Source organism: Chelon labrosus (genome assembly GCF_963514085.1).
Source record: "Chelon labrosus genome assembly, chromosome: 6".
Classification (NCBI taxonomy): domain Eukaryota; kingdom Metazoa; phylum Chordata; class Actinopteri; order Mugiliformes; family Mugilidae; genus Chelon; species Chelon labrosus.
In genome coordinates, this window is record NC_140342.1 from 6,728,508 (window position 1) to 6,749,699 (window position 21,192).

General features: G+C 41.8%; 2 protein-coding genes across 2 annotated transcripts; both read left to right on the forward strand.

Moving 5' to 3' along the window:
- Positions 1 to 7,865: 7,865 nt before the first annotated feature.
- LOC311489147 (cysteine/serine-rich nuclear protein 1-like) lies at positions 7,866 to 15,758 on the forward strand. Its single transcript, XM_084546095.1, has 5 exons — positions 7,866 to 8,422; positions 10,796 to 11,025; positions 13,051 to 13,313; positions 13,395 to 13,697; positions 14,447 to 15,758. Exons 2-5 carry the CDS (start codon positions 10,797 to 10,799, stop codon positions 15,428 to 15,430), a joined length of 1,779 nt encoding a protein of 592 aa, XP_084402221.1. The 5' UTR covers positions 7,866 to 8,422; position 10,796; the 3' UTR covers positions 15,431 to 15,758.
- Positions 15,759 to 16,301: 543 nt separating this feature from the next.
- On the forward strand, positions 16,302 to 21,127 carry gorasp1a (golgi reassembly stacking protein 1a). The gene is made up of 9 exons (XM_084547401.1): positions 16,302 to 16,535; positions 17,276 to 17,356; positions 17,518 to 17,721; positions 17,843 to 17,929; positions 18,099 to 18,229; positions 18,484 to 18,616; positions 18,931 to 19,039; positions 19,136 to 19,279; positions 19,395 to 21,127. The coding sequence occupies exons 1-9, from the start codon at positions 16,473 to 16,475 to the stop codon at positions 19,856 to 19,858; spliced, it is 1,416 nt and encodes a 471-aa protein (XP_084403527.1). The 5' UTR covers positions 16,302 to 16,472; the 3' UTR covers positions 19,859 to 21,127.
- Positions 21,128 to 21,192: the final 65 nt, after the last annotated feature.

Below are 21,192 nucleotides of genomic sequence, written 5' to 3' on the forward strand. Positions count from 1 at the left end.
ATGAGAAGAAGAAGAAGTCGCGCTTACATCCCTGCCTTTCTGCCTTACTTCTGGTTTAATAACATCTCTCACAAGACACAGCAATTTGTGGCGGCCAAAGTCCCTAAACACCTTGTGATTCAGAGCTTCCGGATATGAGATTTGCCACCTTAACATCACCTGATAAATCAGTCTGATAGATTGCAGTATCTAAAGGTAACTGGCAAGTGCACAACTTAATAGCTACATTTTTCCAAATTTTTGTCCTTATTACACAAAGGATATTTAGGTATTTATCATAAAATAAATGTGCAAAAACGTCTCTTTGGTATTTAAATACCAATGACAGCGCTGACAGTGTGAGGCATTAAAAAGCCCAGAGACATCTGAGCAGACCTGTGTGTACTGTGACAGCTGGTCCAGTCAGATGTCGCGTTAAAATGCTTGGCATAGCTGCTCTGTTACTGTATCTCATGCCAAAACTCAGAGCAGCAGCATTTTATCTGCACCTCGCACGCATTCCCTATAGTCAGTTTATTACTGGAGCGGGGGTCCCATTCATTCATCACATGTGGCGTTATCCCCCAGTGTGCTTAAAGAGATGATAATGTGTTAAGTTGCTCCTGCTGTTCTGCTGATCAGAACGAAACCAAAGCATCAGGATAGCTGACAGTGCATGGAAATTGTCTAGCGCTTATTCCTGTTGATGATTAGTCCGTTGGTGCTCAAAGGGTGGAGTGACAATTCTACCAAATGGTTGGCACATCCTTTTTATACCCTGCTAAACTGTAAGAGAAAGGTATATTTTACAGGCGACATGTCATAAAAATATATATATATAAACTATAGCAGGATGTTACAAGACCTGTACTGAACTGTTTTTTGCTATGTTTGCAGGTGACAAATGTGACAAGTTGCATAAGGCCTCTTACTTTTGTAGTTACTTATTTTAAAATACACTGGCTAATTTAAGCCAACTTTCATAGTTAGTGTAGCCTGACAAAGTCAAACCTAATTCTTATCAGAATGGGAGTCATTATGGGGTGTGTGTTGCAGTTGAGACAGAGAAAAAAAATACCTCTGCATGGAATTGGGTAGTCCTGCACCCAGTCAGAGCAAGTTTGTTGTAAACAAATTCATCTCCATGGAGCTGAGATGACGTGTCAATCACCATAGAAAGGTTGACCAAACCCACTGATTGGCCTGGCAGAGCTTTGCCAGAGCATAATGATAGCAATAAAATCATAGCTGCTGTAATCTGTTTTGTGATCAAAAGACTCCAACAAAACCAATGCAAATCAATCTCCATACAGCACTATGTTGAAACATCCAACTTTACAGAAAAAAAATGGTGTTGATGGTGTCCCTGTTCATTACAATTGTTTCCCACCTGTCATTACATCAAATAAGGGTTTGTAAGTCACTAGCTGTCTGCCTACGCCTGCCTCATCCGCCTGCCTCAGCTCCACTCGCGCATCACCTCTTTGACCATTTTTAATTTAACTGGGAGTCAGGCAGTGACAGGCAGTGACGAGATAGAGACAGCCACCTACATTGAGCTTAAACCCCCAGATAGAGGGTTTATCCAACTTTAAAGTCAATGGTGAAAACAATACACAGAGCAAGCATTAAACAGCTAAATATAGCTGGATATTTCTCTCTGGAGTTAGTGCAAAGCAAATATTGTACTTAATTTCACACTTTTGACCAAAAAGCAGTGGATCAGAGAAAAATAGAAATATAAAGACATTCTGTATGTACAGCGTGGTGGTGGAAACTTTACAAAAAAATAATTGTTGAAACTATGAAACTATAATATGGTGAGGCAGTGGGTCGTGCAACATAAGGCAGTGCAAAAAGCAGATTTCTTAGTGCAAAAAATTACTGTAAAAACCAAAAATGAGGCCTAGTCTAACTATTGACACAGGCTGGTGTTGTACAGCCTGATGGCAGCTGGAATGAAGGACCTGCGGTAGCGTTTCTTCTGCTGCTGAAGGAGCTGCTTAGGTCCCTTACAGTCTGATGCAGTGCGTGAGAGGGGTCGTCCATGATTGATGTCAGCTTGGCTAACGTCCTCCTCTCACCCACCTCCTCTATGGAGTCCAGAGAGCAGTCCAGGACAGAGCCGGGCCGTCTGACCAGCTTGTTGAGTCTCTTCCTGTCTCTCTGAGCTCCCACAAAGACGACTTTGGCCCTTCTTGTACAGGGCGTGTGTCCAGTCCAGTTTATTGCTGAGGTGAACAACCAGATGTTTGTATTCCTCCACGACCACGACCTACTATTAGACAGCAGTTAGTGTAGTCTGTATCTTTAATCAGTTTCATTTTATGCTTTCTGAAAGTCTCTAAAACTACAATAAAATAAATTAGCAAGAATTAAAGTGTAACAAAACAACTAAACAGATGTAACTCTGATTCAAATGTTGCTAAATTCTGATCAGTATTGAGGTTTTTCCAAGTGAGACCTGCTCTGCACACAGCAGTCAGATGCTTAAAGAGAAAATGTGTATATATCTAAGATTACAGTAAAAGCACTTGCACAATAGCAAATGATGTCTGAATGCAGTCCAGTCACAGCAGGATGGCATTATAAAGCCTGCAGCCTCCAGTGGAGAAAGTAGCTCATTCATTGACAAAAAGTCTCCTACTATCATGTAGACACCAGGAGATGGCGCCACAGCAACGTGCCTCGTCTCATTCACAGCGAAATGGTTAAAGGGCATCTCAGCTGGTTCCTTGTTGACAGATCATTGTTGAACATTATCTGGAACATTATCTCCTTTACAGTTTGCCAAGTGCACGTGTATACATTGCTCTAAAGGATTACTGGACAGCATGTGTTCACCGACACACATCGAATACACCTTCTCCAGTACATCTTCACACGTTGTACAAAAACATCACTATGTAACAAGAAATAGTGTGGTGAGAAATCATTGAGAGAAATAAAAAGCCCACCCTGTGTCTAACAGTTGTGTTGTCAGCTTTGAATGCATGTGTTTTGCCAGCTGCAGTGGAAGAAGAGGGATTGAGCACACAGAGGAGGGAGGGGGGGAGGGAGTCAGACAGTCTCACCCACACAGTTCCACAGAACAGTTAGTACTGGCCTGAACAGCTGAGAACAGAGCAGGTCTCCTTCCTCCTTCTGCTGCTCGCTGCTGCTAAAGCCTCACATGGGGCCACATGTGACAGCCAACAGCAACAGCAGAGTACACTGTGCTGGAGCTCAGAGTGCACAGGAGCTCCCACTGCAGGGCTGACGGCCAGGCGCAATCAGCCGTGGCAACATGAGAGCAGGAACACACTCACACAACTTTCAGAGTCTTTAATTGTGCATGCACAATAAAACCGCCACAACAGGAACATGAAGAAATACATCTCTGCTTACTGATGCATTTTACTACAGCCCCCCGATGGAAAACGCCTCGTGGGTTCACGTTGCATCACACGGGAGAGTTTGTAAGAAAGGTCGCACACAGCTCTACTGTTGACAAGAGGCTCATTGTTGAAGGGGGAATGTCAAACCCAATCATACAGCTGCGTTGCTGTTACAGCTTGAGCTGCTCACATGCACCTACAGATAAGATCACTTCTGTTGAACACTGTACTTGTGTAACCTACTTTGCACTCCGGGCTGCAGCTTGACTTGCTTTGGCAACAACACTGTAATATTACAGCTGCTATGCTAATATAATGTGCGTGAAAACTGTTGAATTATACATTTGCAGCTAATCACAAACAAAGCACCAATCTCTCTCACATCAGCTTCCCAGCCTAGATGTGGCACCCAACATTTTGTCACCCCATTTGCTCTGCTACACAAATAAAGTATCACCCTTGGCCCAGCCTCAAGTTTAGGCTGTCACACTCTTGGCTTAAGGCCAAAAGCTGCTATTAGAGAGCCACAGGAAGCTCTCTGGTGTCACCCCCTGAACTGAAACCACTACGCAGACAAAAGGATGGCAGTTGACATATCACTTAAGGAGTCACAATGGTGAAATTGTACCCAAAGTCTTTATCTGATGGCATTTCCACAGTGGAGAAAGTGAGAGTTTCCTATACGTTTGCCACATCGTTTGAGGGTTTGGGTGCCTGATTTCTTTATAAACTTTTTACCAGGAACAGTCTGAAAACATTCAAGCAGGTCTCTGCCTGTGCCTGTTTGCTGCTTTGTTTAAACCAATAGTTACATAAGTGGGGTTTTACGAGGTACTTGTCTGTTGTCTGTTGTCTTATCTATTATCTAACTTTCTATCTATCTATTACTGTTGTGTACATGATCTGGTGATTTTGCTGGTGGAAAACATGCAAAAACGCAGCAAACTCTCGGTCAGTTTAATTGCACACTATATATATATATATACGTATATATATATATATATATATACTCACCTTACCATCAGACAGGTACCTGAACCATTATATTGATTATGACCAAAGCCAATCAACTCCACTTACTTTCAGATTGCTGTTGTCAGTCTACCGCTGCCTCCAACGGTTAGTTTATTTGTGCTATTGTGTCATTTTTGTGCGTAAACTAGTTCCGATCTGAATTAATCTGTTAAAATTCCAAAGTCACACAACGGCGGACCGGCTCCTGTGACCTGCAATTTCAATGGAGTGGTGGCTTTGAAATGAGCATAAATCAATATAAAGCCTACACGTTTGGAGGTCTACGCCTTTAAAAGTATTTGTAAATGGCTCCAATGGCAGATTACCGAAACCATGCACTGATCCATGTACCATTACACGTGCCCACAATGTTACACAATGTTACTAAAAATACCAAAATCAACAAAGAAGGAACTGTGGTAGACACATAGTGGGTCAGGAGCCTTACAGGCCATGGTTTCCATTGTTTGTGTGACATTCTCTGGAGCATATCTGAGTATTTGTCAATAACAAAAAAGAAGAAATTATTGATTTATAATTAGTCACACCTCAATGTATCACATTGTTACGCTTATCTATACTGATTTTATATCAGCAATCACCATCAACAAAAAAACACACACAAAAAAAACTCAAACCACAACCGCAAAGAGTTTTAAACTCTCAATACGAATAAATAAAAATGATTTTCCAAACATTAGCATGGTGCACATTTAGTTGCAAAATCACAACTTGATGTTATTGGGAATTCCTTAAAGTTTGACATTTAAGTATGTAAATGCGAGAGTTGTGATGCAGATGCTTCACGCACAAATAGCTACATTTGCAAAGATGAGCAAACCTGAAGTCAGAACCACGTAGAACATCGCTGACGTAAAAAAACAATTACAATAATAACTGCGAAGATGATGACAATGTAGACGAAGATGACGACGCGCGGCCACGCAGCTGCTGATGAAGGCGAGGATAATGATTCACCGCCTTTCCTCTGAAATAGAAACGGCTGCGCTATATTTGCCCTTGTGACCATGGTGACGATTGTCAAAATATGACATCAGTGGCTTTGTGAAAAGGAGCCACCTCATGAGTACATGTGACATTCTGTCTATCTATCTATCTATCTATCTATCTATCTATCTATCTATCTATCTATCTATCTATCTATCTATCTATCTATCTATCTATCTATTAAGGTTGACATTTCCAGGAAGACAAAACAATCTCCAGGGAGCATGTAGCCTGCACTTTACATGACTACACACAGTCTGTTACTACCTGATACTTCCTGTTGTGCCCAGGAAAGCTTAGTGTGGCCTCTAAAAGAGGGTAAATCCTTGCTATAGTAACCACACCAAGACAGGCAGAACTGGGGCAGAGTTTCACATGCCTGGAGCTTTGTCAAACTTTGTCAGTATATTTGCTGTATGTGGGCCATCGCTGGCACAGCTTGACTGAGAAAACGGGGCCACAAGAGCCAGTGGCAGCAACCTGAGAGGCTGCCATAATGTAGGTTAACTCGAAGTTATGTAACATGGACTGTGGACTGAAAGTGGAGTAATGGTTTACCCTCACTGTTGTCTCTGTTAGACGCAGAATATGACTACAGGGCAGTGTTAATGAAAGCAGCTCTGAAATAATGAGTCACCTGGGCACAATTTGTCAGCGCTTCATTGTGATTTACATGACATGTGAATGGCAATGAATCTGAAAATAAAAGGAAGGCAGTCAGGTCAGGAGTCTGGGTCGGTTTACACTTCCATGGCTGCACTGATAACGTGAATTATATAAAAAAGAAAAATGTGACAGAATAGGTTTGTGTTTACTATAGAAACTGATCCAAAAACAACCAGTTCAGTGCCGTTAGAGTGCAATATTAATTTTGCTCCATGACTCAACTCTTTCCATGTTTGGTGCTGCACTAGTTGGACTGAAAAGGATCCTGACGCATTAAAAAGCAACAAAGTCACAGTGTGCGTGGTAACAGCCTGCATGAGGAAACAGGAAACTCCAACTGTATTGCACAGATGTATTTTTGTCCAGCCAGTGTGATTGTACTATTAATAGCCTCGAAGCCTCACGTAGCACTTTGATCATGTGTTATGAATAAGCCACACCAGGAACTGAGAGAGGACACACAGATACCTTATATCAAACATCCGGCCCTAGATCAATACAGCTAGAAGTCCAGTTAGGGACAATAATAAATCTTGGTTATTTCATGTGCTGTTTCACTGTACTAATCCCCATTTTATTCTGCAGCACTGCCTCCCTGGTGTTTAGTCCCCATGCAAGTCAGTGGGGCACACACATGCTATGCTCCATAGTGATCCCAGCCAAAGTGGGTCACAGACTTATAACACACTTCCGCTGAGTGCTGAGGTCAAGACAATCCGTCTGTCCTCTGGCCAGCAGTATTTGGACCATCAGATATTTAGGCATTAGTGCTGTTTTTGTTGAAACAAATACACTGATGTGTATCAATGTGTGTGTGTGTGTGTGTGTGTGGGGGGGGGGGGGGGTCAAAGCTCAATCTCAGGAGTGTTTTGGGCCCGTCCCTCTTTCTGCTCATCTGTCTGTCCATCTGTTAACCTAACGCTCTGTTTGTCTGTCTCCCTCAGCACTGAGCTTCATTTGCCTCCCAGTTGGGCACGCAGAGTAGCCTGTGATTATCTTTAAAAGCAGAGACGCTGGAATGTTAATCCAGCCGCTTTTACTTTTTCTCGCTCACAGTCGTCTTTATGTAAAAACTCTCAATTTGGATAGTGTGTGTGTTTATGTGTACATAGATAAATTTATAATCACTGACCACATCTGTTGTTGAGGAGTGTAGCTTGACAGCAGGGAAGAGGTTTTTTTTTTTCTTGAGTAGAAGAGGCGGAGGTTTTACACCTAAATCCATAATCCCGTCCATCTACAGCATCTCTACGATGCAGCAGTGGGAGTGCCCGAATACAAAATTACAGGATTCATATTACAGTAAAATAGCATGAATGGCAAGGCGTGTGTGTCACCTATGGAGAGACTTATTAAAGGTAAGTCTCTGATCACCATTTTTACAACTTTACACAGGTTTACACAGACACACACAAAAAAAACAGACGGTCTGGAAGCAAAGGCCATGAAAGAAATAATTTAGGCACTGTCATGAAATTTGAATACTACTTCATTTTAATTTAATTTTACTTCCCATTATTTTTCCATGTCTCCAAATGTAACTGGTTGTCTGTTAAAAATAATAAACAAAAACTGACTAAAGTGCACACTACAGCTGTAAACATACGCAACTCCAAGACACATGTCCTGTCTCGTGCATAATGCTGGCTGATTGCCTTCTGACAATAATCATCAGATGAAGGTTTAAAGGTTATTTATTTTCCACCACATCTCTAGTGGTAACAGAACAGTGTGAACACAACAGACAGGAATCTGTGGGCAGTGGAGAGTCATGAGCGTGTCCCGCCTCTGCGTGTGTCACTGTCTGCGTCAAGACAGACAGGGGAGCTGCAGAGACCAGTTGTGAGAAGCAAGAGGATACAAACTCAATGACTTCCGGTTTTGTTGGTCATAGCGTTGAGATCATAGGGCCAAAATCGATATTAAGCTAAGAGCGATGCTGAATGTTTAGGTAAACGTATGGAGATATCCCAGCAGAGGATAAATATTAAAAATGTATTAATTGTTACACATGATTGGGATAAACTGATCAAAAAACGCCGTTATAACAGTTTATTTCGAGGCCAAACATCGTGATATGTATTTAAATCAGTGAAATTAAAACGCTCATGATGTTTCATGAAGCGGACTAACTGATTAGCTAGCTATGCAGACAGTTATGCGCAGGTGCGAAGTTTCTTGTAGCGCGTGTGGGGTGAACTATCTTGTCGCTACGCTTTGTGTCTTTGGGAGCTCCCAGCCAGTCCTCTCACGTTCACACTGGTACTCCTGTGTAGCTTCACATAAACACAATGCTCAGCTGGCTGGAGCACGGACAAGACCCATAACTCCGTGTCAAATTCAGCACTCTCTTTTATTATGCTGCCTTTTACTTCTTGGTGAGTAATTTAACGAATAATACGTATAATATTTACAAAGGCTTCTGTCATTAAGTTTTAGTTGTTTAACTTATACTTAATTAGAGCTTTGTGGTATTTTATGTCAACGTTTATATACTGAATATTTTAGTGAAATATAGCTATAAGTAGGGCTGTTGCTGCTAATTTTGTTGTCACTGCGTTTTAAATGTACATGTTAACACGGAGAGCTTAGAAATTGCTCAAATGTTTACACAAACTTCCCAACACAACGACTCTGACTTAGTGTGTGTATGTGAGTGTGTGAGAGAGAGTGTGTGTTTGTGTGTGCCGTGGTGCTCCGGAGCGGCGGTGGAAGTTTGCTCCGGATTAAATGAGACTGCAGCCTCAAGTGTTTCTGCCGTGCAGCGGCTAATAGTGTTGTCATTGTGGCTGACATGTTCGCCGTGTGCGCGTCTCCCTCCGCGAGAGGTGAAGAGGTCAGCTGCCTAATGACTGCCATTTCACCCGACAGGAAGCTACTCCTGCGCTCGTCCAATGAAAACCCCGTGTCACATCCGCGCAGCATTCCTGCGGCGATTTAACGGGTGTCCCAACACAACTGTGACCTTGCTGTGCGACACGGTAGTTCGTTTTTCAAGTTGTGTCTGGAAAAAAAAATTAAAAAATAAAAAATATATATATATATATATATATATATATATATATTTTTTTTTTTTTTAACTACTTCAGTATATTAATACAGTATATCCACCTTCCTCTTTCACGTGAACGCGCACGTGTATTTTGCGCAGCTGCTGCTTTGATCCTTTAAATTATTGATGTGGTCTCAGAGGGTACCTACATGTACAGTGGAGCCTTTCCATCCTGACAGATATGAGGCAAGAGTGATTATTTAATCAGTCATTTTATCTCTAGGAACATTTAACAGCCATGCAGATAAATTATTTCATGTAGCACCTCCAATGTGTAAACAGTGTAATAGCACCAGAGGATCCGCTGTCTCTTGTTTCGCCTCATACTTGCTGATGGATCCAGGAAGTTGCTCAGTCTGAGTGCACACACGCACACACACATGCACACACACGCACACACAGACACACATCCTCACTGGTTCAAGGTGTTTGCTTACTGCAGGCAATCAGAAGCCTCGCGTATTGTGGACCCTGTTCCACTGTGTATAAATGGGGGACGGGATAAGGCATGTCAGCGCGGTCGACAGTCAGAAATGTCATTGTTTTGCCTGGTGTATGCAAATGCTGAACTCCTTTCAGTGACTTGCCTTTTCCCCAATGTTCTCTCTGGGAACTTTAGGGAAATTTGGCCTAAATTCTGGTTAGATGTTGTGCTACTGTTACTTACTGGATCATGATGGTGTTTACGACAAGGTTGTGACTGTTGGGAAAGTCTACACCCTGAATCTAAATGGAAACAAATGTCAAAACTTTTCCAAATGTCAATATTTGGTTTGCTCATTTACACTATTTAAGAGTTTTCAATTGTTGCTTTTTGAATTATGCAAAATTCTACTGTGTATTTTCTTTGTTTAATGACATATTATGGTTCAAGCCGATGAATAAATCAGCTAGCATTGACTGATGACTGAAAATGTTTGGTTTTTTTTGCAGTTTTTGCAGCCACAAATTAAGCTGAAGTCAGAAGTCACTACTGATTTAAATAGCTTGATGCTTTAAATCAAGCTATGCATAAAAGATTAGATTTTTTGACATAGCTCTGTTTTTCAGCACTATTCTCCTCTGTAGTTTTATAAACCCTATCCAAGTTTTGTTACCCTCCAATAACTCGTGCTTGGATTTACTCTCTGTGGTCATATCCAAAAATAGCAGCCACTTGCACCACTTACACCCCCGGCCCTTAGAGTGTAACCATTGGCCGGTCCGTTTCCATGTATTCTTCAGAAAAAACTTGAGGAATCGCTGGAATGTTAATTACTCTGTACGGAAAAGAAGAAGAACTGCTGATTTTTTTTTTACTCCCTAAAGTGCACAGCTGGTTGTAAGTGAAAGCAGGGTTTCCGTTCGTATTTGCTCACTCCTGAAACATCACTTTGTGTGATTGTCACTATCAAGATGTAATTAGCCTAAACAAACTTGTAGCCTGAAACCGGCTCAACCAGCAGAGGTGCAGCTTTCGACAGGAAACACTTCTTATTCCTCCAGCTGGCATTTTCAAAAGGTGCTGCTGTGTAAATTTGGTGTCTTAAATAAACTCAGAGCACACGTCGCTGTGTTCCTGAATTGTTAGTGCGTTATTAATTCAATGATTTACATAATGTCCATACATGGTCTTTCTTAGATTGTTGGTGTGAGCATTTATTTCCACAGTGCGTTAATTATTTAAACCAATGTCCCTCTTTCCTTTGTGTTCATGCAGAATGTATATGAACTGCCACAGCCAAACAATGAGAGGCATCGTCAAGAGAAAGTTTGCAGAGGTAGATGAAGATCCCTGCTACTCCCCATCCTCCTCCTCCTCCTCCTCTTCTCCTCCATCCTCTCTCTCCTCCCCTGCCTCCTCAGAGTGGGAGTCCGAAGGGGAGAGCAGCTCATGTGAAAACCGAGATTTCACACCTCACAGTCCTTCTTCACCCAACCGTTTGCCTAGTAAGTCTCCAAAACCAAGGACCTTTTTTTTCCCCTGCCTTTCAAATAATGCAAACCTCTTCCTTATCTGTCCGTTTTCCCATCAGAGTTTTATAGGAGTGTCTCTTATCACCCAGCAGCAGCTCAGTTATGACTGACTGATATGAAAACGCTAATCTTAGGGCCGTTCCAGATAGTACATACAGAATGATTCGCTCTGGACTGTCCGCCCGGTTGTGTAGAAGATCATTTGCCTAAACAATAGCAAGTTGTGGAATGTATTTGAATAGCAGGGTCTCTTTAAACAACTAATATCAAATGACTTTATTCAGATGTCACACAGCTGCACATCTTAGCTCTCACCGTGACTGGATGCACAGCCTACATGGTGCAGTTTTAAACCATTCTCACAACCATTCTAATTATAACAGCAAAAAAAATAAAAATTCCCCGGAATAACCTTTAATGGATAAAAAAAAAGGAAGAGCAACAGAGGAGGGATATCCCATCCAGAATCACTAGACATGCAATGGTGCTCATTTGAGTTTGAACACAATTATGCACAGACTGTAAATACACGACACGTAGATCCAGGATATTTAGCTACTCCTAACTGCAAACAGATAAAATCTGAGCCACATAACCGTGTCTGTCCTATAAAGATCAGGAAAGAGAAACAAACTACACCAGCATACAAAAGGCAGGAGAAGGAAACAAACAGATTGACAACAACAACAACATGCACATGGGAGAAAGTGATAAAAGAGCAGAAACAGGATGTCCAAGAGGACAATAATAAAGAGTATCTTGAATGAGGCACTTACAGCCAGAGGCAGTCCTCCAGGCTATGGTCCAACACAGAGAAAACAAGAGGACAGGGAGGAGGAAGTAGGCAGAGCCAGAGGAGAGAAAGAGCTGCACACAATGCGGACACTTACGTGCAAACAAACAGAGGATTAGAGAGATTTCACAAAGTTTATAGTATGCTTTTGAACAGGACAATCATGCCCTGTATTGTAAGTACAAGGTTTAATAGAGTATTCAGCCGGGGCTGAGTGGGTCACAGTTGTTTACTGACTTTTGCAGCTAGAGTTCAGCCTCAGTTATGTGTGAAGGTCAGACAATTAGTTGGAGCCAAACTGTTACACTAAACAGTAACCTGATGGATACTGGAGAGCTAACTGTCAATAAGAGAGTAATAACATTGTGGTAAACCTTTACATAACAGCAGTCAGGCACTTAGTTTTTTCTCACTGTGTAATGCTGTTACTGTCCATTGTTGCAACACACTTCTTGCTTGGTATTTCCTTTCCACATGTACAGTATGTTCAACTATTGACCTCAGTCAATGTACTGAAGCACCTGTAGTGTGTCCCCTAGTGGCCACTCACAAATCTGCAGTGTCTTAGAGTCCAGGCTTCATATTATTCAAGAAGCTTAGAATTGTTTCAAAGAAGTTAAATTAGGACTAAATACCCTCCTGCTGTGGATTAAAGTAGTACTTGGTATGTATCAATGAAGTCTAACAGTTAGAAAATAAAACTGTAGGATTTATGTGTATACCTGTGTGACTAATGTAAGCTTTAAGAAATAAACTTTCTTTAAGACATCTCTTGAAGTCCTGTATAATTTGAAAAAATGAAGTACTGTAATATACTGTTAGACATTACACACATCCCTTGTTTCTGTTAAGGGCGTCAACGCCAATATTTTGGTCCAAATCATCTTTTCTTCTATAGGTTGCTTCTGCCTGTAAACCATCTCTTGGTGGTCCCTACCAGGTTAGGACCGCTTGTAGGCAGAAATACTTTAGTATGCATAGTGTCGTCCTTCAAATAAGACCAAAATCCCATCATGTGATACAGAGTGATTTTCTACTCTTTATAAATAAATGCTTAGAGTTGGACTGCTCTGACAGATGTGTGTTTTCACAATATATTGTTATGGTTGTTTAATGTTTAGATTTAAAGCACTAGATTATGAGTGCACCAGACAGATCTTCAGTTCATTTGATATTTTTGTTCTCTGTTTTCCTAACACTAACAGTTCGGTCCATCCTGAAGAGGCCAAAGTTTGAGAAGGGTCAGAGCAATGTGCACTTTGACCAGGTGACAGTGTTCAGTTTCCTGCGATGCCAGGGCTTCATCAGTGTGCCCAGCCGAGGAGGTGCCACCCTAGGCATGGTACGGAGGCACAGTGCTCTCCAAAGGTACACTGTGGCAGAGTATGCACTAGAACAACGACACAGGCGCAAAGAGAGGCTCAGAAAAAGGCTGAGAGCAGAGAGGCTCGAGGCATTGAAACATAAAGTAAGTTCTCTTGGTTTCTTATAATTTGTACCTCACATTCTTGTAGCAGTTTTCTTATTTTATATGTTATGTTGATTCCAGCTGATCACTAGTGGGGCCATCGACCAGCGGGAAGCAGATAGGCTCATTGTGGATCAAGTCCCAGATGAAAACGCTGACATCCACATTAGTGACGCTGAACTGGAGGATGGAGGTTTTGTTCAGCCATTCTCTTCCAAACAGCGGCAAGCCCTCCTCCAGGCAGCTGGAGTGAAGTCCATTGACAGGGAGGAGAAGAGGCAGCTTCATGCCCTACGGCTCTCCAGAGAGGCGTGTGGATGTGACTGCCAGGGCTTCTGTGAGCCAGAGACATGTGCATGCAGTCTGGCAGGCATCAAGTGCCAGGTACAACACTTCATCATTACATACACGTATATACGTCAAACTGGGACACACTGCACAATGTAGAGGAAGTGAAAAGTCACTGTATGTGTAGCCGCACTGGTCCAAGATGCATCACAGAGGTGTTTTGAAGCTTTATGTTCAAACTACAAGAAGATAAAGAACATAGAAATATAAAATGTTCAGTCATCGTAGAAGTCTTTTCAGCGAGTGTACTGATGAAATGGCATTAAATATGTTGTAAAATGTAAGCAAAATCTACATTACAATTTTTTTGGACCACATGTAGATTAAGCTTAATTTGTCTTTCCACTGAATACGTATTGGTTCTGACCCACAATGCCAATGTCATGATCTTAACTCCAGCCATGTGACCTATAACACTCATTAAACACAATTTTACATAAAGTGCACTAAACCTTAAATCAAACACTTAAAAATTGTATGTTTTAGACAATATGTTTAATGCTTTTAACATCTTATTTATAACATTTTCAATCCTGTTTTAATTGTATAAACTCCAAAAGTCATGGATGTATGACAGGAGCGTAAAGCACACAAGTCTCCTTGACATTCATTATATACTAGCACATCATTCTGTGGGGTTAATGCTTCTTTTTTCAGTATCTGAAATTTGGGTGGGAAGTTTATTAGTCAGATTTTTGGGGCAGACATTTGTTCTCAGTGATTGTTAAATCCTGTTGTTTTTGAGTAATTTCTCATTTTCTCTCCCTACCATCTTTGACACACAGGTGGACCGCTTCAACTTCCCATGTGGCTGCACTAAAGACAACTGTGGAAACACTCAGGGACGCTTCGAATTCGACTCCAGACGTGTGCAGACCCATTATATCCACACTGTTATGAGACTTGGACTGGAGAGGAGACTCCAAGATGAAACACTAACACCAGAGGACCAAACAGAACTTCCAGAGGAGCTTCAGGAGTTTGAGGACCGAGGTGAGGTCCAGCCGGAGCAGAGTGGACAGGACAAGAGCTGTCCATTCGGGTTTACCTTGGAGGAAGATGACCTTCCTCTCAGCATGCCTCCAACTCCTTCATTCCAATACATCCCAGAGCGGTTGGTAGTGGAAGACAACAGCTGCAGCAGTGACACCACGGAGTCCTCTTGTTCTTCCTCTGACTGCGATGCAGGAGGATGTCTCAGCGAAAGTCAGAATTGTCCTGTAGTTGATGGAGGGTTGACTTGTGCCCTTAGTCTCAGTGACTCTGAAAATAATAACTACTCTTTGTGCAGCCAACTGAGGCACATAGGAGAACCAGTGAGGCAGCACAGTGACAGCTCTGCCCCTCACAGCACAACTACTGACACTATGGGACCATGTCCAACTAATGCATTCAAAGATAATAAAAGCAGGACAGATTATCTGGATGAGAATGCAAATCAAGCCAGGGGCTTCTTTGACGACAACTCTCTTGGGGGCTTCCCCAACACCCCCTCCCCTACTGTAGACTATTCCTTAGGCAGATACATGGACCTGAGTCCCTCCTCTGACTCCGACCTGGAGTTCTTTGACAGCGACTACCCCTCTGGACCACTGCACAGCTCTTTCAAAGGACACAGACACCCAGACAGCTTTCGCCACCTCCAGCTGTTTAGCTCTGTTCATTTTCCACAGTACGAGTCGAGCACCCACCTTCTTGAGTCTCTGATCGGCCTGACGGAAACAAGCACAGAGCAGATTTATTCAGTCACTGATTCCCAGCTTTTATAGCTGATTTGAAGAATTCTTGTGCTAGAACAAGAAGGTGAGAGAGAGGGAAATGTAAAGAGCACCGCTTTAATGTATTTGCAAGAATATTTCAGTGTAAAAAAAAATTATTGTTAAAATATTTTTTTCTGCTGGTTATTTTTTTCGATTGCCTATAAATGATTTGCCTTTAAGATAAATTACACTTAAGTAATTAATATATGTCTTTTTTTAATGTCTGAAACTTTTATAACAATCTGACATGTTATTTAATTTCTTGTTCTTCTTTTTTTACTATGTTTGCCAAAAATATTTGATAATGATAATGTTCAGGTTGTGAATGATTTTTAATAAATGCACTGTGCATTGTCCTTGTTCAGAACATCTCTGTACTGGATTGAAAAAATAAAATATTTTTTATTTATTTAACAACTGATTTGACAAGTCATTGCTTCTTAGGAACTGTAAAGAGAAAAGGGGCTTGGCGGAGATCAAGAACTTTCATCAATGATAAAAGTTAATGTGCTTCACTGTATTATAAAATGTTATGATGACAGTAAAAACTAAAGCATTCCAGTAAACGATACCAAGACCCAGGAAGTGGCTCACATCAAGTGAATACTATAGCAAATCCATTTATTAATGTTGTGAACTACATCTTCTTTCTTTGGCAGGATATTTAAAAATGTCTGCTCCGGTTGTTTTCTTTCGCTGTCCTTACTGAAGACACTTTGCATCTACACATTTACATTCTCTAAAATAGAATCAGAGTGTTTTTATTAGCACAGTTTTATTACATGTTATCAGTTGAACATGATGCAGTTGTGGCGCTATTTAAAATGACAGTATCCAAAATACAAAACTATTAGGCTTACAAACATGTTACACTGTTATTATGTGTATGTCTGTGTTGTGTTTCTTTGTGTTGGTTTGTGTGTACCTGCGCTCGACAGCAGCGATGATCGATTGTTTTGGGCTGCAGACAAGATGGCCGCGACGTGTCAACCGTGATAATTCTCAGTCGTTATTTTCTGATTAGAATAATATTTAATAGTCCCCGACAAGAATGGGTTTATCTCAGAGTTCAGAAGTACCCGAAGGAGGGACGTACGGATACCATGTGCACGGCGTAAGACCCAGAGTTGATGTTGAAAATGGAGCGGCGTGTACAGGAGCTTATTATGACATCTTACTGTATGCTAACAGATAGCTAGCTTAGTAGTGGCGGCATAACCTGATGAGGTGGCATTGTTAATCTGTCATTCTGTTGGAGCAATTATGCTACAGAAATGTATTGTTAAGGCTTGAATCGCAGCGTGAGCCTTGTCTCAAATAAAATATTAAACAGCTCCAGGCCCACTTCGCTCTTACAGTTTCCAGCATTGAATGAATGTCAGAATTCCTGTAGATAATATTGATGTGTCGGGAAATTAAATGTGTTTTTAGCGCAATAACAAAGTAAAATGGAACATTATACCGGCTGTCTATAAATTCCTTTACTTCAACTTCAGTTTTCATGCTGCAGTGAAAAACAACGAGTGCTCGCTAAGACTTAATACCGTGGTGCTGAATTGATTAGTCGATTAACCGAGAAATCGATCTACAAGCATTTATATTCCAAGTATTTAGTGTTTTTCGAGCTTTTTGAATTCTTGAAAAGTGGCTGCTTTTTGTAGATTGTTTTTTTTTTTTTTTTTTTTTTTTTTTGGAGTGAACTGTTGTTTGTATTAAGTTATTTTAATAAATCCTTTGAATGTAATAACAAGTCAGCCAGCTGTTTATTTACCTTTTGTCAGGAATGTTCTAATCACCTTGTTTTATGCTGAGATGACTCAGGTTACTTCAAGTTTTGTGTGTTGGTTTTGACAGGTGCAGCCAAATTCCCCAGCTGAACATGCTGGACTACAACCTTTCTTTGACTTCATTCTGTCTCTGGACAACAAAAGACTTGTAAGTTTACTGACAGTAGGATTGTAATAATTCAAGTAAAAAGCTACTGGTCATAGATTGTTCTGATGGAAACTAGAGGAATATAAATAAAGGAAACACATGCTTTGTTGCTATAATAACAACTGCTATAAAAATGTCAAACTCTTATTTCTGTATACCAGAGTGAGGAAAATGACCTGCTAAAGGAGCTCCTGAAAACCAACATGGAGAGAGCAGTAAAGATGGAGGTGTACAGCACCAAAACCACAAGGGTTCGTGAGCTGGAGGTGGTGCCCAGTACCATGTGGGGAGGGCAGGGTCTGCTGGGTGCAAGTGTTCGCTTCTGCAGCTACCAAGGAGCCAATGAGAACGTTTGGCACGTCCTGGTGAGTTCCATCAGAGAACCATGAAAAGCTTTTGACCTCACTGTCAAATCAGCCCCAATAACCATAAATACACCAAGGCTTCATCTTTGGTTTGTTTTGCTCTGAAACCTCTTTCTCCAAGGATGTGGAAGCCAGTTCACCTGCTGCACTGGCTGGACTTCAGCCCCACAGTGACTACATTGTTGGAGCAGATCAGGTGTTGCAAGATGTAAGACATATTCTAAAATCCTGCATCCCTGTTTAGTTGATTACATATTGTCCTAAGGTTTGACTGTATTTGATGTATTATTATTAATATTATATGGTGCATATAAGTTGCACCATGAGTGTATTTTTACAAGACAATCTGAAGTTAATTCCGAGTTTCTGATTTGCAGTCCGAAGACTTCTTCTCATTGATTGAGGTTCATGAAGGGAAGCCCCTGAAGCTACTGGTGTACAGCACACTCACAGATGTCTGCAGAGAGGTGGTGGTCACACCGAACGGAGCGTGGGGTGGAGAGGGCAGGTATGGGACCATACACGGAAATCACCGCAACACAGAAATGAGAGCATGTATCTGTGGCGTAGATCCAATGCAGGAGCATAAATCTAGCTTTACTGGAGAATACCAATGCGTGTCACCTTGAGTCATACTTATGCATTGGTGCTGTTCTGTTTTGTACTTTGCTTTTTAAAAGATAACAAAAAAACAGTTTTCCCACAGTTATTAAATGTGCAGTTTGTTCATCTGTGTCATTGTAAATGGTCTTTTGGTCTCAGTTTGGGTTGTGGCATCGGTTATGGCTACCTCCACCGAATCCCTGCAAATCCTGATGTAGCGCCAGTCAAGCCTCCTACCCCTGTCCCTGAGGAGACACCCTCTCCAGAGCTGCCGACACATGGATACACAGAGGTAAATGTTACTGTTAGCGTTACAGCTAATAACCTTTATTATGCCTCAGAGCCGGCGTTACTGCACATACTGTATATATATTTATATAAGAGTCCGGGCTCACATGGAAGTAAACTGCTACTTGACTGATTAGTTGAGGAATACAACCGTGAGGCCATAATTCAAGTTATTTAATAATGTATTTATTATTTAATACATGTAGTAATTATTTTAAAAAGCCAGAAGGGTTCCAGAGCACACAATGGCCTCTGGGGAATCCTCACATTTGAGTAGCCATCTAAAGTTCAGCATTTCTCCTACCTCTTTGTTTCCAGGCACCTCTGATCGCACCTTCGAGCCAAGGTGAAGATTTGTTAGATCTGGAGCAGGTCGCCCTCCAGGAAACTCATCTACCTCCACCTGTTCAGAGAGTGATGGACCCTGGTCAGTTCAGATACTCTGTGCAAGTCACTTAGTAGGATGATGACACACAACCATTAATAAGTCATTAACAAGTGTCTCGCGCTGTTTTCCCCTCAGGCTTTACTGATTCTGAGGTGGCAGCGATGAACCCTGACCCTGCAGATTTGATGGACAGGCTAGATCTGTCCGTGTCGTCCATCGACATGACCAACACCTCGCTGGCTATGCACGAGGAGAAGGACAATGATATATCTGGCATTGGTGAGTTAACCACATTAGTTTGATAGAAAAAAATGTATAATGGAGTTGGAAAATAAATGTTTTGTGGTATTCAACCACTGTTACTGTTAACTGTATTTGATTTCCTGTTGTGCAGAGGAGCTGGAGGACAGCGTCCTGCTCTCAGCATCAACAGAGAGCAACCAGAGTGAGCCGCCAGAGCTTAGCTCCCAGGCAGCCATGGACCTTACTGCTGCTCTCACTTCCACTGAGAACTGGTCTGATTCGGGCATCCCGCCAGCTGAACCATTTCCTTCCTCAGACCTACAAAGCTTTCTCATTGAGTCTAGAGATAGCCAAAGTCCACCTTCATCTCTTCCCGTAGAGTCCCTTGACCCTCCCGCTGAGCCCTCTCTCCCAGCTGCAGACCTTCCCTGCCCACCTCCCGTCGACCTCATCCCACCCCCGGCTGCAGATGAGTCGGCCGCAGACGACTCTCCGCCACAGGCCGCGGAGGATGCGCCAGGGTCAGTGGAGGAGACTGCAGAGGCTCTAGATGCTGCTCACCAATGTGGCCATGAGCACGGTGAGGAGGAACCAGAGGAGTCGCATTTCGAGTAAGCTCGCATCAGGCCGCGCAGAAAGTACAGCAATGCAAACATGAAGTTGACAATCAACCGGGGCTTCTCAGAGAAAGATTAAACAGAAAACACAGAATAGGCTGTCTTAAGCCTGTTAAACCAGCTGCATCATCATTTACACTACAACCAGCTACAGCATTAACATAGTAGAAGAAACACTGCAGGCGCTGTAGTAATATCCTGTCTGTTTTATAAATGTTTAGTTACTACTAATTTTTAAGCCAAAAGGGTCAGAATGTTATCAGCATTTTACCTTGTTTTGTGCAAAATTAGATTATACGGGTAATGACTTTGCTCCTGCTACACAAACGTGACAAACTTGAATACTTCCAAAGACAAACACGTACGTACACTACTGCAAGGCACAGCTGCACCTTCGTATCTCTAACACTATGGAAGATATCAGAAGCAACTAGGCTGCTAGCAATTTAAATGAGCTGTCAAGAGTTTTTTTTCCAGCGGTGCAGCGTTACATCTGTTAACAGGTAATATTATTTCCCAGCTTTTAATTCTAAAACGCAGGGCTCTTTTATATTATATCCTCTGTTTATTGGATCTCAAAGGGCTTTTGCTGGGGATGAGGGAAATGTTTGTACTGAATTTTAACTGGTCAGAATGTGTTTTTACATCAGATTTGGAAGGTCAATGTTTTAAACACAGTCTTTTATTAGATTTTTTTTTATGTGTCGTGTGAAACACATTTTTACTGCTGTGTAGCTAGATTTACACCCATCAGCCACAGCATTAAAACCACCTGCCTGATATTGTTTGGTTCTCCCTTGCGCCTCTCACCAAGTTCAGGTGCATCGGGAAATGGACGCAGGGCTTCTGAGGGTGTCCTGTGGTGTCTGGCACCAGGACGTTGGTAGGGGAGTCCGTGGGACCTCTGTGGATCAGGGTTGTTCCAGAGCATCCCACAGATACTTGATCAGTTTGGGGAGTTTTTTTCATGGGTTTTTTTTTTAGCTGCTTTGAGCAGTTTTTGTGGTGTGGAAGGGGTGGGGGTGCTTGGTCTGCAACAATATTTAGGTGGGCGGTATGTGTTTGAATAACTACATGAATAGCATGACCAGCTTTCTCCGCAGAACACTGTATTAGAACAAGATTATTAATGTAATCCCCCTCACCGGTCATTGGTTTTAATGTTGTGGCTGATCGGTGTATTCCCTCATGTCTATTCAACTGTATTCTCACCTTTATTTTCTGTGATCTATGCAAACTAAATAAGCTTGTGAGGTGACAGGCAAGCGTTTGATAAATGTCTAGTAACGTAGTAGTCCTCTGGATGAGTAATTGTGTCTTTGTAACGGGCTT

Bases quoted from the DNA above. Each gene is read 5' to 3' on its own strand.
- LOC311489147 (XM_084546095.1), top strand. From the start codon at position 10,797: ATGTATATGAACTGCCACAGCCAAACAATGAGAGGCATCGTCAAGAGA. The intron at 11,026-13,050 runs GTAAGTCTCCAA...TAACACTAACAG, and splicing joins TTCACCCAACCGTTTGCCTA to TTCGGTCCATCCTGAAGAGG. The intron at 13,314-13,394 runs GTAAGTTCTCTT...TGTTGATTCCAG, and splicing joins TCGAGGCATTGAAACATAAA to CTGATCACTAGTGGGGCCAT.
- gorasp1a (XM_084547401.1), top strand. From the start codon at position 16,473: ATGGGTTTATCTCAGAGTTCAGAAGTACCCGAAGGAGGGACGTACGGA. The intron at 18,617-18,930 runs GTAAATGTTACT...CTTTGTTTCCAG, and splicing joins CGACACATGGATACACAGAG to GCACCTCTGATCGCACCTTC. The intron at 19,280-19,394 runs GTGAGTTAACCA...CCTGTTGTGCAG, and splicing joins CAATGATATATCTGGCATTG to AGGAGCTGGAGGACAGCGTC.